We start from the raw sequence: 19164 nt of genomic DNA on the forward strand, positions 1-19164 counted from the left end.
GGGGAAGGTAAGTGGATACACACACACACACACGCCACCTTGACTTCCTGAACCCATAAAGCTGTGTGGAGCCTCGTGGTACCAGAACCTGCTCCTGGGTCCAGGTGAGGCCTCCAGGAGGAGGTGCTGCTCCTGGGTCCAGGTGAGGCCTCCAGGAGGAGGTGCTGCTCCTCTGATCAGCTCCAGGATGACGTCTTCATGTTTGTTGAGATGAACTCGACCAAAGAGTCAGAGCGGCGTGAGACCTGAGAGGACATCAAAGGACCTGAGAGGACCTTAAAGGACCTTAGAGGACATCAAAGGACCTGAGAGGACCTCAGAGGACCTTAAAGGACCTGAGAGACCTGAGAGGTCCTTAAAGGACCTTAGAGGACATCAAAGGACCCGAGAGGACCTCAGAGGACCTTAAAGGACCTGAGAGGACCTTAAAGGACCTGAGAGACCTGAGAGGTCCTTAAAGGACCTTAGAGGACATCAAAGGACCCGAGAGGACCTCAGAGGACCTTAAAGGACCTGAGAGGACCTTAAAGGACCTTAGAGGACCCGAGAGGACCTTAAAGGACCTTAGAGGACCTGAGAGACCCGAGAGGACCTTAAAGGACCTGAGAGGACCTTAGAGGACCTGAGAGACCTGAGAGACCCGAGATGACCTTAAAGGACCTGAGAGGACCTTAAAGGACCTGAGAGACCTGAGAGGACCTGAGAGACCTGAGAGGACCTTAAAGGACCTCAGAGGACCTGAGAGACCTGAGAGGACCTTAAAGGACCTGAGAGGACCTTAAAGGACCTGAGAGACCTGAGAGGACCTTAAAGGATCTGAGAGGACTTTAAAGGACCTGAGAGGACCTTAAAGGTCCTGAGAGACCTGAGGGGACCTTAAAGGACCTGAGAGGACCTGAGAGACCCGAGAGGACCTTAAAGGACCTGAGAGGACCTCAGAGGACCTTAGAGGACCTGAGAGACCCGAGAGGACCTTAAAGGACCTGAGAGGACCTTAGAGGACATCAGAGGACCTTAAAGGACCTCAGAGGACCTTAAAGGACATCAAAGGACCGTAGAGGACATTAAAGGACCTTAGAGGACCTCAGAGGACCTTAAAGGACTTCAGAGGACCTTTGAGGACCTCAGAGGACCTTAGAGGACCTTAAAGGACATCAAAGGACCGTAGAGGACATTAAAGGACCTTAGACGCTCCATCAGTAAACCAGACCGGAGAGAATTCATGAAGCACTAAATTATGTATTTATTCAGTTAAAAAAAAGAAAAAGAAAAAACGCTTTAAGATATTTAAGATAAAAAAGATTTATTAGAAAATAAACTTGAGCTGCAACAATTATTATCAGGATTGATTCAACTTCTATCTTTACACTAAAATATGCTCAAACTATTGAGACCCAAAACCTCATCTTCACATTTCATTTGAAGAAAAGTAAAAGTTTAAAAACACAAGTGTTCAATTATAAATTAATATAAAACTAATATTTGGTCATTTTTGCATAGAAAAGATTAATTGATCATCACAAGAGTTTTTAATGTTTAATTAATGTTGAGCTGACGGTGTTCACACCGCACAGCAACAGATGTATGTGTGTGTGTGAGTGTGTGTGTGAATGTGTGTGTGAATGTGTGTGTGTTGTTGGGGGGTCCAGGAGGAGCACAGTGAGAGTGAATGTCTCTTTTTCCTGAATGCTAATTCCAACCTATGGGAAGACATTCCTGCAGGATGTGTGTGTCTCTGTGTGTCTGTCTCTCTGTGTGTGTGTGTGTGTGTCTCTGTCTCTGTGTGTGTGCGTGTAGCATTTAGCGCGCTGCATTCCCTCCCGGCGTCCGACTCGGACACACAAAGAGAAACAGGAAATACTCAGATACTCTGACATGTCGCTTCACAAGGTGGACGACGCGATTGTTGCAGGATTCCCACCCAGTAGCTCTCTCTCACACACACACACACACACACAGAGACACACACACACTAGTTCACACACACACACACACACACACACATCCATCAGTGTCGGGGCGACACAAACAAGAATTCTCTTTGTCGTGATCTTTATTTATTTATTTGGTGCCGTTTAAACATTTATGAAACTCGTTGAATATTCAGATTTTATTATTTTATTATTTCTGTGACTTCTTCACATCAACAGGAACGACTCTCCGGGTTTATTACCCAGCATTCAGAGGGGCGGCGCTCACTAGGCATGAAGGTTGCGTAACATTCCGTGAGATGAGGTGAACACGTGAAACAAACATCGTGAAATTATTTTAAATACTTAATTGATAACATTTACAATCACTACATCTATGTGTCTATATCAAGTCTATATCTATATAAAGTCTATATCTATATGTTTATATCTATATAAAGTCTATATCTATATAAAGTCTATATCTATATGTTTATATCTATATAAAGTCTATATCTATATGTTTATATCTATATAAAGTCTATATCTATATAAAGTCTATATCTATATAAAGTCTATATCTATATGTTTATATCTATATAAAGTCTATATCTATATGTTTATATCTATATAAAGTCTATATCTATATAAAGTCTATATCTATATAAAGTCTATATCTATATCTCTATCTCTAGAGGTCGATGTCGACTTGATGAAAAAATAAAAGTGAGATTCATGCTTCCACTGTCAGATGTTAGTGTTCACTTAACTAATATATATATATATATCTTTAAGAAATATTAAATAATGTATATTTTTTAAGCGTTCTACTCTATAAAGTGTTCTTTACATTTATTAGCTTGTTTCAGCCAATCAGACGGCTTCATTCATGAGACGTTTGTTCATGAAGCCAAAACATGTCTACTTCCTCTAAACCTTTACTTAGATCTAAACGCTACTCATCTACACTGTCACTTCCTCTACATGTCTAACACGCCTACTTCCTCTACCTGCTACTTCCTCAATTTACTTCCTCTCCACGTCTACTTCCTCTACACGTCTAACACATCTACTTCCTGTACACATCTACTTCCTCTACATGTCTAACACGTCTACTTCCTCTACACGTCTACTTCCTCTAAACCTTTACTTCCTCTCCACGTCTACTTCCTCTCCACATCCACTTCCTCTAAACGTCTACTTCCTCTACACGTCTAACACATCTACTTCCTGTACACGTCTACTTTCTCTACATGTCTACTTCCTCTACATGTCTAACACGTCTACTTCCTCTAAATCTTTACTTCCTCTACACGTCTAACACATCTACTTCCTCCACACGTCTACTTCCTCTAAACGTCTAATATGTCTACTTCCTCCACACGTCTACTTCCTCTACATGTCTAACACGTCTACTTCCTCTACACGCCTAACACGTCTACTTCCTCCACACGTCTACTTCTTCTCCACCTGAGACTGTGTGCAAGCTCATGACTTCCTCCCAGCTGACATGAGAACTTCACACACACTTTACAACACACGCTACACACGCTACACACGTGTTGCTCTGCACATGTCAGAAGTAAACGTGTGAAGAAGAGGAGGAGACGTTCATCAGAAGAACTTTTACTGGTGACATCAGGAGCCGACTTCCTCCTGAGACGATGGTGACGGTGATGATGATGAAGGTGACGATGATAAAGGTGATGAAGGTGGTGATGAAGGTGTACATGTCTGCATACATATCTTTATGCACGCCCCCTAGTGGTCGGGGCTGAGCGGTGGACGGATGTCCAGCGTCCTCGAGCTGCTGTCCTCTCCGACCACCTGGAGGCGCAGGCTGGGGGAGCGGCGGTCCCGGTCCGGGTCCTGGTCCCCCTGGTCCTGGTCCCCCTGGTCCCGGTCCTGGTCCCCCCTCTGCACCGTCAGGCGCAGGGTGCAGCCTTTGGGCAGCAGCTGCTGCTCGTAGGCCGCCGCCAGCTGGTTGACGACCCGCCGCTCCACCTGAGAGGTCAAAGGTCAGAGAGGAAAGTTCAGCGTGAGATTATTTCACTGAGTTTAGTGTGTGTGTGTTTGAGTGTGTGAGTGTGTGTGTGTGTACCTCGTGTTTGATGGACCGGGCTCCGTAGTGCATGTTGTATCCGTCCGCCAGCAGGTCCAGAACTGGGCGTTCCCATTGGAGGTTGATGCCGTGGCGCTGTTTGGCCTGGAGGAGAGGAAGAGGAGAGGAAGAGGAGGAGAGGATCAGGATGATGTCATCAAGCCTTAATGAGTTTTAATCACTGATCAATACTAGTGATCAGCTGCTCATTTAGCTCCTGATGCCAACATCATGTTTACTCCAGAGATACAGACGCTAACACGCTAACACCACGACGAGGACGCCACTAAAGATTTAATCAGTTTAACACAAGACACAAAACACACACTTACACACACTCACACACACACGGTCCTGTATCGGGGTCCTATGGGGTCCGTGCTGCCTGTCAGGACGTGATATGAATAATTAAATATTGATGAATTCTCCTCATGTTGAACACTGATCACATCGTGGTATTGATCAGTGTGTGTGTGTGTTGATCTGTGTGTGTGTGTGTGTGTGTGGGGGGGTCTCCTCACACCTTCTTGGCCCAGAAGCCCAGCTCCTTGCTGACCAGCTGCAGCAGCTCAGAGTGGCAGAACGGCAGGAAGTAGACGATCTCGTTGATGCGGCCCAGGAACTCGTCCCTCCGGTAGTGAGCCTGCAGAGGAACCACCAGAACCACCAGAACCAAGAGAACCACCAGCACCATCAGAACCACCAGAACCATCAGAACCACCAGAACCAAGAGAACCATCAGAACCTCTCGGGAGCCAATCACAGCCCTCCGCTGCCGAGGAACACGAGCTCACCTTCAGGATCGGTCGGATCACAGATTCTTTGAACTGTCGCGAGATCTGGACGTCGTCACCTTTCTGTACTTCCTCTGAGGAAAACAACAACAACAACAACAGTCTTAACTTCAGTCCCCTGATGATGCTCCACACGTAATCACAGGACCAGCAACTGAAGGAAACCAAAGTCAGAACCAGTTTATTGGGTTAAAGGGCTTTATTGTGTTTTAATGGGTTTTAATGTTTTCCAAACGTAGACATTCATTTTGCAGCGTGGCGCATGATGAACGTATACGTGTAAATAAAGTGTACATAAAGTATAAATAAAATATAAATAAAATGTAAATAAAGTATAAATAAAGTGTAAATAAAGTATAAATAAAGTGTAAATAAAGTATAAATGAAATGTAAATAAAGTATAAATAAAATGTAAATAAAGTATAAATAAAGTGTAAATAAAATGTAAATAAAGTATAAATAAAATGTAAATAAAGTATAAATAAAGTGTAAATAAAGTATAAATAAAATGTAAATAAAGTAGATAGATAGATAGATAGATATATACTTTATTAATCCCCAAGGGGAAATTTGTCGAGTCAGTAGCAGCAACACACAAGAATAAAAAGAACAAAACACAAAATATAAGAAGGGTTAGGGTGATCTGGCAAGAGGTGAACTGTTGTAGAGCCTCATAGCCGTCGGCAGGAATGTTCTCCTGTATCTGTCCTTGTGGCAGCGGAGCGTGAGGAGACGTCTGGAGAAAGTACTCCTCTGTCCCTGTAGGAGGTGGTGGAGAGGGTGGTCCGGGTTGTCCAATATGGACACCAGTTTCTTCAACGACCTCCTCTCCACCACCTGTTCCAGGTGCTCCAGCTGGCAGCCGATGATGGAGCCAGCCTTCCTAACCAGTTTGTTAAGACGGCTGGTGTCACCGCCTCCGATGCTGCTCCCCCAGCAGACAATGGCAAAGTGCAGCACACTGGCCACAACCGACTGGTAGAATAACTCCAGCATCTTGCTGCACACGTTGAAGGATCGAAGCTTTCTCAGGAAAAAGAGACGACTCCTCCCCTTCTTGTACACAGCGTTGATGTTGGCCTTCCAGTTCAGTCGGCTGTCGATGGAGACGCCCAGGTACTTGTACTCCTCCACCATGTCCACGTCCACTCCCAGGACACTCAGAGGTGTAGGAGCTGTCGCCTTCCTCCTGAAGTCCACCACCATCTCTCTGGTCTTGGCCACGTTCAGCCGCAGGTGGTTCTCATCGGCCCACTTTACAAAGTCCCTCACCACTGCCCTGTACTCCTCCTCCCGTCCAGTATAAGTAAAGTGTAAATTAAGTATAAATAAAGTATAAATAAAATGTAAATAAAGTATAAATAAAGTGCAAATAATGTGTAAATAAAGTGTAAACAATGTGTCCATAAAGTGTAAATAAAGTGTAAATAAAGTGTAAATAAAGTACAAATAAAGTGTAAATAAAGTATAAATAAAGTAAAAATAAAGTGTAAATAAAGTATAAAGTGTAAATAAAGTACAAATAAAGTGTAAATAAAGTATAAATAAAGTATAAATAAAGTAAAAATAAAGTGTAAATAATGTGTCCATAAAGTGTAAATAGAGTAAAAATAAAGTGCAAATAAAGTATACATAAAGTGTAAATAAAGTATAACTAAAGTGTAAATAAAGTATAAATAAAGTGCAAATAAAGTGTAAATAATGTGTCCATAAAGTGTAAATAAAGTGTAAATAAAGTATACATAAAGTATAAATAAAGTGTAATAAAGTATAAATAACTCGTCCGGCCTCAGATCTTTATACATTTAATAAAGTGTAATACGTTAATGGACCCGTATAAGTGTGTGTGTGAGTGTGTGATTGTCTGAGTGTGTGTGTGTGTGAGTGTCAGTGTGCGTCTCTCACCGAGGTTGTCGGCCATCTTTCTGCGGCTGACCACCTCGGCCTCCTCGCGCAGCTGCAGTGCATGCTGGGCGATTTCCTCACTGGCGATGTTGGAGGTCATGATGAAGATGGCGTCTTTGCACTCGATGGTCCTCCCCTTCCCGTCTGTGAGGCGACCCTGAGGGCGGCGGGACGACGGACCCGTTCATTAAAGGTACATTCGGGGTAAAGGTACGGCGTCTCGTCTCCGTGGTAACCACCTCGTCGAAGAGCTGCAGCATGACGGTGAGCACGTCGGGGTGGGCCTTGTCCACCTCGTCGAACAGGACCACGGCGTCGGGACACGCCTTCAGCAGCGTGGTCAGCTGACCGCCCTCATCGTGGCCCACGTAGCCGGGAGGGGAGCCGATGAACTTAGCCACCTGCAAGACGACGACGAGGGGAGCGCTTAACGAGAGGGCCTTCACCCTGAAAGGTCCTGAAAGAGCCTCTCTCCTCTCTCCTTAAGGACGCTTAGGAGACACTGAGCTCCTCTCTCCTTAAGGACGCTTAGGAGACACTGAGCTCCTCTCTCCTTAAGGACGCTTAGGAGACACTGAGCTCCTCTCTAAGGACGCTTAGGAGACACTGAGCTCCTCTCTCCTTAAGGACGCTGAGGAGACACTGAGCTCCTCTCTCCTTAAGGACGCTTAGGAGACACTGAGCTCCTCTCTCCTTAAGGACACTGAGGAGACACTGAGCTCCTCTCTCCTTAAGGACGCTTAGGAGACACTGAGCTCCTCTCCTTAAGGACGCTGAGGAGACACTGAGCTCCTCTCTCCTTAAGGACGCTTAGGAGACACTGAGCTCCTCTCTCCTTAAGGACGCTGAGGAGACACTGAGCTCCTTATGGACGCTGAGGAGACACTGAGCTCCTCTCTCCTTATGGACGCTTAGGAGACACTGAGCTCCTTATGGACGCTGAGGAGACACTGAGCTCCTCTCTCATTAAGGACGCTGAGGAGACACTGAGCTCCTCTCTCCTTAAGGACGCTTAGGAGACACTGAGCTCCTCTCTCCTTAAGGACGCTTAGGAGACACTGAGCTCCTCTCTCCTTAAGGACGCTGAGGAGACACTGAGCTCCTCTCTCCTTAAGGACGCTGAGGAGACACTGAGCTCCTCTCTCCTTAAGGACGCTTAGGAGACACTGAGCTCCTCTCTCCTTAAGGACGCTTAGGAGACACTGAGCTCCTCTCTCCTTAAGGACGCTGAGGAGACACTGAGCTCCTCTCTCCTTAAGGACGCTTAGGAGACACTGAGCTCTCTCCTTAAGGACGCTTAGGAGACACTGAGCTCCTCTCTCCTTAAGGACGCTGAGGAGACACTGAGCTCCTTATGGACGCTGAGGAGACACTGAGCTCTCTCCTTAAGGACGCTTAGGAGACACTGAGCTCCTCTCTCCTTAAGGACGCTTAGGAGACACTGAGCTCCTCTCTCCTTAAGGACGCTTAGGAGACACTGAGCTCTCTCCTTAAGGACGCTTAGGAGACACTGAGCTCTCTCCTTAAGGACGCTTAGGAGACACTGAGCTCCTCTCTCCTTAAGGACGCTGAGGAGACACTGAGCTCCTCTCTCCTTAAGGACGCTTAGGAGACACTGAGCTCCTCTCTCCTTAAGGACGCTTAGGAGACACTGAGCTCCTCTCTCCTTAAGGACGCTTAGGAGACACTGAGCTCCTCTCTCCTTAAGGACGCTGAGGAGACACTGAGCTCTCTCCTTAAGGACGCTGAGGAGACACTGAGCTCCTCTCTCCTTAAGGACGCTTAGGAGACACTGAGCTCCTCTCCTTAAGGACGCTGAGGAGACACTGAGCTCCTCTCTCCTTAAGGACGCTTAGGAGACACTGAGCTCCTCTCTCCTTAAGGACGCTTAGGAGACACTGAGCTCCTCTCTCCTCTCTCCTTAGGGACGCTTAGGAGACACTGAGCTCCTCTCTCCTTAAGGACGCTGAGGAGACACTGAGCTCCTCTCTCCTTAAGGACGCTTAGGAGACACTGAGCTCCTCTCTCCTTAAGGACGCTGAGGAGACACTGAGCTCCTCTCTCCTTAAGGACGCTGAGGAGACACTGAGCTCCTCTCTCCTTAAGGACGCTTAGGAGACACTGAGCTCCTCTCCTTAAGGACGCTTAGGAGACACTGAGCTCCTCTCTCCTTAAGGACGCTTAGGAGACACTGAGCTCCTCTCTCCTTAAGGACGCTTAGGAGACACTGAGCTCCTCTCCTTAAGGACGCTTAGGAGACACTGAGCTCCTCTCTCCTTAAGGACGCTGAGGAGACACTGAGCTCCTCTCTCCTTAAGGACGCTTAGGAGACACTGAGCTCCTCTCTCCTTAAGGACGCTGAGGAGACACTGAGCTCCTCTCTCCTTAAGGATGCTTAGGAGACACTGAGCTCCTCTCTCCTTAAGGACGCTTAGGAGACACTGAGCTCCTCTCTCCTTAAGGACGCTGAGGAGACACTGAGCTCCTCTCTCCTTAAGGACGCTTAGGAGACACTGAGCTCCTCTCTCCTTAAGGACGCTGAGGAGACACTGAGCTCCTCTCTCCTTAAGGACGCTTAGGAGACACTGAGCTCCTCTCTCCTTAAGGGCGCTTAGGAGACACTGAGCTCCTCTCTCCTTAAGGACGCTTAGGAGACACTGAGCTCCTCTCTCCTTAAGGACGCTGAGGAGACACTGAGCTCCTCTCCTTAAGGACGCTTAGGAGACACTGAGCTCCTCTCTCCTTAAGGACGCTGAGGAGACACTGAGCTCCTCTCTCCTTAAGGACGCTGAGGAGACACTGAGCTCCTCTCTCCTTAAGGACGCTTAGGAGACACTGAGCTCCTCTCTCCTTAAGGACGCTTAGGAGACACTGAGCTCCTCTCTCCTTAAGGACGCTTAGGAGACACTGAGCTCCTCTCTCCTTAAGGACGCTTAGGAGACACTGAGCTCCTCTCTCCTCTCTCCTTAAGGACGCTTAGGATACACTGAGCTCCTCTCTCCTTAAGGATGCTTAGGAGACACTGAGCTCCTCTCTCCTTAAGGACGCTTAGGAGACACTGAGCTCCTCTCTCCTTAAGGACGCTGAGGAGACACTGAGCTCCTCTCTCCTTAAGGACGCTTAGGAGACACTGAGCTCCTCTCTCCTTAAGGATGCTTAGGAGACACTGAGCTCCTCTCTCCTTAAGGACTTCTTAGGAGACACTGAGCTCCTCTCTCCTCTCCTCTCCTTAAGGACGCTTAGGAGACACTGAGCTCCTCTCTCCTTAAGGACGCTTAGGAGACACTGAGCTCCTCTCTCCTTAAGGACGCTTAGGAGACACTGAGCTCCTCTCTCCTTAAGGACGCTGAGGAGACACTGAGCTCCTCTCTCCTTAAGGACGCTTAGGAGACACTGAGCTCCTCTCTCCTTAAGGACGCTTAGGAGACACTGAGCTCCTCTCTCCTTAAGGACGCTTAGGAGACACTGAGCTCCTCTCTCCTCTCCTCTCCTTAAGGACGCTTAGGATACACTGAGCTCCTCTCTCCTCTCCTTAAGGACGCTTAGGATACACTGAGCTCCTCTCTCCTTAAGGACGCTTAGGAGACACTGAGCTCCTCTCTCCTTAAGGACGCTTAGGAGACACTGAGCTCCTCTCTCCTCTCCTCTCCTTAAGGACGCTTAGGAGACACTGAGCTCCTCTCTCCTCTCCTTAAGGACGCTTAGGATACACTGAGCTCCTCTCTCCTTAAGGACGCTTAGGATACACTGAGCTCCTCTCCTCTCTCCTTAAGGACGCTTAGGAGACACTGAGCTCCTCTCTCCTTAAGGACGCTTAGGATACACTGAGCTCCTCTCTCCTTAAGGACGCTTAGGAGACACTGAGCTCCTCTCTCCTTAAGGACGCTTAGGAGACACTGAGCTCCTCTCTCCTTAAGGACGCTGAGGAGACACTGAGCTCCTCTCTCCTTAAGGACGCTTAGGAGACACTGAGCTCCTCTCTCCTTAAGGACGCTTAGGAGACACTGAGCTCCTCTCTCCTTAAGGACGCTTAGGAGACACTGAGCTCCTCTCTCCTTAAGGACGCTTAGGAGACACTGAGCTCCTCTCTCCTTAAGGACGCTTAGGAGACACTGAGCTCCTCTCTCCTTAAGGACGCTTAGGAGACACTGAGCTCTCTCCTTAAGGACGCTTAGGAGACACTGAGCTCCTCTCTCTCCTTAAGGACGCTGAGGAGACACTGAGCTCCTCTCTCCTTAAGGATGCTTAGGAGACACTGAGCTCCTCTCTCCTTAAGGACGCTTAGGAGACACTGAGCTCCTCTCTCCTTAAGGACGCTGAGGAGACACTGAGCTCCTCTCTCCTTAAGGACGCTTAGGAGACACTGAGCTCCTCTCTCCTTAAGGATGCTTAGGAGACACTGAGCTCCTCTCTCCTTAAGGACTTCTTAGGAGACACTGAGCTCCTCTCTCCTCTCCTCTCCTTAAGGACGCTTAGGAGACACTGAGCTCCTCTCTCCTTAAGGACGCTTAGGAGACACTGAGCTCCTCTCTCCTTAAGGACGCTTAGGAGACACTGAGCTCCTCTCTCCTTAAGGACGCTGAGGAGACACTGAGCTCCTCTCTCCTTAAGGACGCTTAGGAGACACTGAGCTCCTCTCTCTCCTTAAGGACGCTTAGGAGACACTGAGCTCCTCTCTCCTCTCCTTAAGGACGCTTAGGATACACTGAGCTCCTCTCTCCTTAAGGACGCTTAGGATACACTGAGCTCCTCTCTCCTTAAGGACGCTTAGGAGACACTGAGCTCCTCTCTCCTTAAGGACGCTTAGGAGACACTGAGCTCCTCTCTCCTCTCTCCTTAAGGACGCTTAGGAGACACTGAGCTCCTCTCTCCTCTCCTTAAGGACGCTTAGGATACACTGAGCTCCTCTCTCCTTAAGGACGCTTAGGATACACTGAGCTCCTCTCTCCTCTCTCCTTAAGGACGCTTAGGAGACACTGAGCTCCTCTCTCCTTAAGGACGCTTAGGATACACTGAGCTCCTCTCTCCTTAAGGACGCTTAGGATACACTGAGCTCCTCTCTCCTTAAGGACGCTTAGGAGACACTGAGCTCCTCTCTCCTCTCTCCTTAAGGACGCTTAGGAGACACTGAGCTCCTCTCTCCTCTCTCCTTAAGGACGCTTAGGAGACACTGAGCTCCTCTCTCCTTATGGACGCTTAGGATACACTGAGCTCCTCTCTCCTCTCTCCTTAGGGACGTTTAGGATACACTGAGCTCCTCTCTCCTCCATAAGGACGCTTAGGATACACTGAGCTCTCTCTCCTCTCTCCTTAAGGACGTTGAGGATACACTGAGCTCCTCTCTCCTTAAGGACGCTTAGGATACACTGAGCTCCTCTCTCCTCTCTCCTTAAGGACGCTTAGGAGACACTGAGCTCCTCTCTCCTTAAGGATGCTTAGGATACACTGAGCTCCTCTCTCCTTAAGGACGCTTAGGAGACACTGAGCTCCTCTCTCCTTAAGGACGCTTAGGATACACTGAGCTCCTCTCTCTCCTTAAGGACGCTTAGGAGACACTGAGCTCCTCTCTCCTTAAGGACGCTTAGGATACACTGAGCTCCTCTCTCCTTAAGGACGCTTAGGAGACACTGAGCTCCTCTCTCCTCTCTCCTTAAGGACGCTTAGGAGACACTGAGCTCCTCTCTCCTCTCTCCTTAAGGACGCTTAGGAGACACTGAGCTCCTCTCTCCTTATGGACGTTTAGGATACACTGAGCTCCTCTCTCCTCTCCTCTCTCCTTAAGGACGCTTAGGATACACTGAGCTCCTCTCTCCTCTCCTTAAGGACGCTTAGGATACACTGAGCTCCTCTCTCCTCTCCTCTCTCCTTAAGGACGTTGAGGATACACTGAGCTCCTCTCTCCTTAAGGACGCTTAGGATACACTGAGCTCCTCTCTCCTCTCTCCTTAAGGATGCTTAGGAGACACTGAGCTCCTCTCTCCTTAAGGATGCTTAGGATACACTGAGCTCCTCTCTCCTCTCTCCTTATGGATGAATCTTCATCTCTCCATCACACATTACTAACTCTGCTTCCTCCCCGGAGGCATTAATGTGTGTTTACGTCCATGAGGAGAACAAAGTATCAGCTCCAGTGATGTACACATCTTCAGACACACACACACACACACACACACACACACACACACACTCAGGTGGAGCGCCTCACCTCGTGTTTCTCCTGGAACTCGGACATGTCCATCCGGATGAAGCCCTGAAACACACGGAGGTTAGCGGCTGCTCCTGGTTACCATGGAAACCAACACCAACTGCATCCATCATCTCCTCGAGGCGCTAAATTAAATGTTTTATATCTACGAGAGGAGCCTTTAACACTGGTGTGTGTGAGAGTGTGTGTCTTTGAGCGTGTGTGTGTGTACCTTCTTGACGTCCTTGTGCATGTAGCGTGCCACCTGTTTGGCCAGCTCCGTCTTCCCTGTTCGACCAATCAGAACACAGAGTCATCATTTAGCCTCCATGGAAATATCTTTATAAATATGAATATATAAATAAATGAATAAACAAATATTTAAATATATAAAACATCTTTCTTGGACTCATCAGTATGCAGAGACGTTATGAACTCAAGCTTCTTCCAGGAGGACGATCCCTCCTCAGTCCCACTGTGTGTGTGTGTTTATGTGTGTTTCTATGTGTGTGTGTTTCTATGTGTGTGTGTGTTTCTATGTGTGTGTGTGTGTGTGTTTGTGTGTCTCCTCCCTATGAAGCCTCCATCATCTCCATGTTGTGTCGCTAAAATATTCTGCATATAAATGGTCATATAGGATATTGATGCCTTGTGTTTGGTATGATGATCGTGTGTGTGTGTGTGTCTGTGTGTGTGTGTTTTGTTGCTGTGTGTAATATTGATGTCTCATAGCTGCTGTTTGTCGCTGAAGGCAACAGAGAATATGAACACCGTCTCTCCTCCATCCATCTGGGCTGTCAGCTCACCATCTACACACACACACACACACACAGAAACACACACACAGAAACACGCACACCCAGAAACTCACACACGCACACAAACACACACACACAGAAACACACACACAGACACACACACAGAAACACACACAGAAACACACACACACACAGAAACACACACACACACACACAGAAACACACACACACACACACAGAAACACACACACACAGAAACACACACACAGAAACACACACACACAGAAACACACACACAGAAACACACACACACACAGAAACACACACACACACACAGAAACACACACACACAGAAACACACACACACACAGAAACACACACACACACACACACACACTTAGACAGACACCCACACACACAGACACACACAAAAACACACACACACTTAGACAGACACACACACACACTTAGACAGACACACAAAAACACACACACACACACACTTAGACAGACACACAAAAACACACTTAGACACACACAGAAACACACACACACTTAGACAGACACACAGAAACACACACACTTAGACAGACACACAGAAACACACACACACTTAAACAGACACACAGAAAGACACACACACTTAGACACACAGAAAGACACACACACTTAGACAGACACACAGAAACACACACAAACTTAGACAGACACACAAAAACACACTTAGACAGACACACAGAAACACACACTTAGACACACACAGAAACACACACACTTAGACAGACACACAGAAAGACACACACACTTAGACAGACACACAGAAAGACACACACACTTAGACACACACAGAAAGACACACACACTTAGACAGACACACAAAAACACACTTAGACAGACACACAGAAACACACACACTTAGACAGACACACAGAAACACACACACACTTAGACAGACACACAGAAAGACACACACACTTAGACAGACACACAGAAAGACACACACACTTAGACAGACACACAGAAACACACACACACTTAGACAGACACACAGAAACACACACACTTAGACAGACACACAGAAACACACACACACTTAGACAGACACACAGAAACACACACACACTTAGACAGACACACAGAAACACACACACACTTAGACAGACACACAGAAACACACACACACTTAGACAGACACACAGAAACACACACACACTTAGACACACACACAGAAAGACACACACACTTAGACACACACACAGAAACACACACACACAGAAACACACACACACTTAGACAGACACAGAAACACACACACACTTAGACAGACACACAGAAACACACACACACTTAGACACACACACAGAAAGACACACACACTTAGACAGACACACAGAAACACACACACACTTAGACACACACACACAGAAAGACACACACACAGAAACACACACACACTTAGACACACACACAGAAACACACACACACTTAGACACACACACAGAAACACACACACCTTATCTTCGTTCTGAACTTCTAAGCCCATCATGAGAGTTTATTGTATTTCATCTGTTTGTCTAAACACATGTTTGTAGATGCAGTGTGTGTGTGTGTGTTAACGTACACACACACACACTGCTCACTGAACACCAGTCGGGGTCGTGACCTCTCAGGTTCTCTCAGGTTGGTAAACTGATGGATGATTATCGTGATTATCCCTGAAGGAGACGCCATGGAGCAACGAGCCAATCAGAGCCGCTGTGGGCGGGGCTAAATCTGAGACGTCCCACATGTTGACGGCAGCTGTTGTTGGTGCTCATAATAACCAAACATCCCATAATATACTGAATGAGCTCATCCTCTTCCAGTCCAAACAAGTGTTGCTCACAACATTCAGAGTTTATTGTAACGAGATAATTATTATAAATGTTCATGTAAGACCAACATTAAAGAAACCAGCAAATACCCTTAAATAAATTAACATAAATAAATAAATCAAATGAATGGATCAGGAGGCTTTGAGAAACACGTTCCCTCAGATGTCATTAAATACTCAAATAAAGCCTGTTTTTAAACTTTAATTAAAATATTTACACAAATCAAAGCAATTAATGAATTAACGAGTTCACACAGGCTGGTTTAAAGTCTTACATGACAAACTCCTTCACTGACTACATGTCACATGTTGACACGTGTCACATGTTTACACGTGTCACATGTTTACACGTGTCACATGTTTACACGTGTCACATGTTTACGCTCTTGTCATTGTGTGTTCTGATTCTTTTGGAAAGAGGAAGATGAACTCCAACTCGTCTTCTGTTTATTTTGGCAGCGAAGAGCTTTTCTTTGTTTGTTCTGCTCATTGTTTCACCAGATAAAAAGAGAGAGAGAGAGAGAGGGGGGGGGGGGGGAGAGAGAGTGATTTACCGATTCCTGATGATCCGAGGAAGAGGAAGACGAGCGGATGCTCTTCGTCATACCAACCGTTCTCCTTCCTCCTGATGGCTACAGAGGGAGGAAGAAAAGGAGGAGTATTATTATTGAATTTAAATATGTTGACTTTTGCGTACCCCCCCCCCCCACACACACACACACACAAACGATGATAGAAGAGGGAGGAGAAAAGGGTCAAGACATTTGGCGGAGAGAAAAAAAAGAAGAAGAGAGAAAACAGAGCGAGATGAGAGACCTCCAGAAAGCTGCCCCCCCCCCGAAGTCAGTGAGGCCATTAGCCAGCAGTAATTGTGTTAGCCTCCCTGGCGCGGCCATGGCCAAATCAGTTTAGCATGGATCGTAGCCTCACACACACACACACACACACACACACACACACACACACACACACACACACACACACACACACACACACACACACACACACACACACACACACACACACACACACACACACACACACACACACACACACACACACACACACACACACACACACACTTGCTTAAAGAGGAGTGCCTACCCAGCCCTGCCATCACCCCAGCAACCACCACCCTCACACACAGAGACAGGATGATGAGGTGGACGGAGGAGCGGACAGAGTGCATCGGGCTCGTGGCTTCAGCCTCTCGGCGGAGAAGCAGACGCTAGAACAAACTCGTGGCCGAGGGCCCCGGGACTCTGAAGCCAGAGCCACAGACGAGGGTTCAGCCAACGGGGTCAAAGTCAACGGTGGCTTGTTGGTGGCTTGTTGGTGGCTTGTTGGTGGCTTGTTGGTGGCTCATAGGTGAGCTCCACCATGAAACTGGCCGTCTGGTCGGTGTCACCATGTTCTCCACCATGAGAGGAGCGCTGTGTCTTTAAGAGAGGGGCGTTGTCTCTTTAAGAGAGGGGCGGTGTCTCTTTAAGAGAGGGGCGCCGTCTCTTTAAGAGAGGCGTGGTGTCTCTTTAAGAGAGGGGCGCCGTCTCTTTAAGAGAGGCGTGGTGTCTCTTTAAGAGAGGGGGTCGCCGTCTCTTTAAGAGAGGCGTGGTGTCTCTTTAAGAGAGGGGGTCGCCGTCTCTTTAAGAGAGGGGCGTTGTCTCTTTAAGAGAGGGGCGGTGTCTCTTTAAGAGAGGGGCGTTGTCTCTTTAAGAGAGGGGCGTCTCTTTAAGAGAGGGGCGTTGTCTCTTTAAGAGAGGGGGTCGCCGTCTCTTTAAGAGAGGGGCGTTGTCTCTTTAAGAGAGGGGGTCGCCGTCTCTTTAAGAGAGGGGCGTTGTCTCTTTAAGAGAGGGGGTCGCCGTCTCTTTAAGAGAGGGGCGTTGTCTCTTTAAGAGAGGGGGTCGCCGTCTCTTTAAGAGAGCAGTTTTCTGTTCAGTCTGAGTTTAATTTCTGTTTCTGTTCTGCGAATAAAAGAAAATCTGAAGTGACACGACGACAAAAGAACGTGTTCATTTTACTGAGCGCAACACAAACTGTGAGCTGTCAATCCCTCCCCGACATGGCGACCCTGAACGCCTCACGGCCAGCGATACACAGAGAGCCTGAACGCCTCACGGCCAGCGACACACAGAGGGCCTGAACGCCTCGCGGCCGGCGACACACAGAGCCTGAACGCCTCACGGCCGGCGACACACAGAGGGCCTGAACGCCTCACGGCCGGCGACACACAGAGAGCCTGAACGCCTCACGGCCGGCGACACACAGAGAGCCTGAACGCCTCGCGGCCGGCTCCGCGGCCGAGCGTTAAACCGGCCGCTAATGGACGATAATCGCAGAGAAAGGGAGGAGACGAGGAGGAAGGAGATAAAGAGGGGAAAGAGAGAGGAGCGATGGAGATAAGGAGGCAGAGAAACAAACGAGTGTGTCAGAGATGGAGGCGGAGATGAAGAGCGACAAGAGGAGCTCGGCTGTGAATGACATCGTAACCTTCGCTTGTTCCAGGAGATTCAGAACGACTTTGACAGAAGGCGCTCTGACATCACTCAGAGGACCACAACACAGAGTCACTCGCTCTCTCTCTCCCTCCATCTCTCCATCTCTCCATCTCTCTAACATGATTAGAGGGATGATTCTCCTCAATAACTCTTAGCCCTGAGAGCTAAACCTGGATCAATCTAACCTCCTTCCTGTGAGTGTGTGTGTGTGTGTGGTGTGTGTGTCTTGCTGCAGGCCAGCTGTTCGTCATGAGGCGTTCGGGTGGAATGAGACATTTTAAGCCTCTAAAATTCTGCTCAGCAAAACACAACTATAAATATAACTGTAGATATAAAGACTATCTAAATATATATATATATAAATTAATATATATATTAGGGCTGGGCACGTTAACGCGTTAATCTTGCGTTAACGCATCAATTAATTAATGCCGACAATTATTTTATCGCGCGTTAACGCAGGTTTTATTATTTATTTTATTCTTGTAAAAGTGTGTTGCTCACAAGCTTTTATTTTGTAAAAGTCTGCTACTGATTGCTGCGGAACCGGAAAAGAAAGTCATTCGCGGTTTAACAACATGGAGAATCTCAACAAATGACGGCAGGTATGAGACTCAAGACACACGTCACACGGAGAATACACGAGCTGGATGAAAGGAGAGGACTGCAAAGGACAGCTTCACAACGTGCTGCTGCTCTCTGGGGACGACTGGACATCGGGGGACCAGACGTCCTCTTTCCCCGGACACGTCCTGCTTCTGAGACCTAAACAATGCGTCCGGCAGGGATTCCAAAAACGTCAGGATTTTGCTTCGTCGGATATTTGTGTTTCTCTGGGTTTTCACAAACTAGTATTTACCCCTTACAAGTTTTGGAAATGGTATCTCCCTTACGTTCCACCTTCTTGCGTGAGCTGACAGAATAGAGAACAGTCATTGGTCGACCGATCTCAGGGTTGCCAGATACACGATAATTATCCTCCAAATACAACCATGTTGAGCCTTTGGTACGATACTTCACCATCTCCAACCTGGCAACACGGAGCACCTCGCCGCCTCCACTAGTTCATTGTTGTTTGTGCTATAAACTCCGACCAGCGCCGCCGCTCCCATAGCGCACTACGCGCTGTGCGGAGGGCACCACG

At 47.6% G+C, this 19164-nt stretch overlaps 1 protein-coding gene across 1 annotated transcript in view; it reads right to left on the reverse strand.

The window, feature by feature from the left end:
* Positions 1-2941: 2941 nt before the first annotated feature.
* The window catches only part of clpb (ClpB family mitochondrial disaggregase), a 47472-nt gene continuing 31249 nt past the window's right edge, over positions 2942-19164 (reverse strand). The window contains exons 8-16 of the mRNA XM_056442126.1: positions 16080-16157; positions 13127-13182; positions 12916-12960; positions 6950-7111; positions 6711-6867; positions 4806-4879; positions 4535-4654; positions 4012-4116; positions 2942-3914 (exon numbers count right to left, since the gene is read on the reverse strand). Of these exons, the coding sequence (XP_056298101.1) occupies positions 3672-3914; positions 4012-4116; positions 4535-4654; positions 4806-4879; positions 6711-6867; positions 6950-7111; positions 12916-12960; positions 13127-13182; positions 16080-16157 (1040 nt within the window). The 3' untranslated portion in view covers positions 2942-3671. The remainder of the gene's footprint in view (positions 3915-4011; positions 4117-4534; positions 4655-4805; positions 4880-6710; positions 6868-6949; positions 7112-12915; positions 12961-13126; positions 13183-16079; positions 16158-19164) is intronic.

The sequence above is a fragment of the Pseudoliparis swirei genome, chromosome 20 (assembly GCF_029220125.1).
Source record: "Pseudoliparis swirei isolate HS2019 ecotype Mariana Trench chromosome 20, NWPU_hadal_v1, whole genome shotgun sequence".
NCBI lineage: Eukaryota > Metazoa > Chordata > Actinopteri > Perciformes > Liparidae > Pseudoliparis > Pseudoliparis swirei.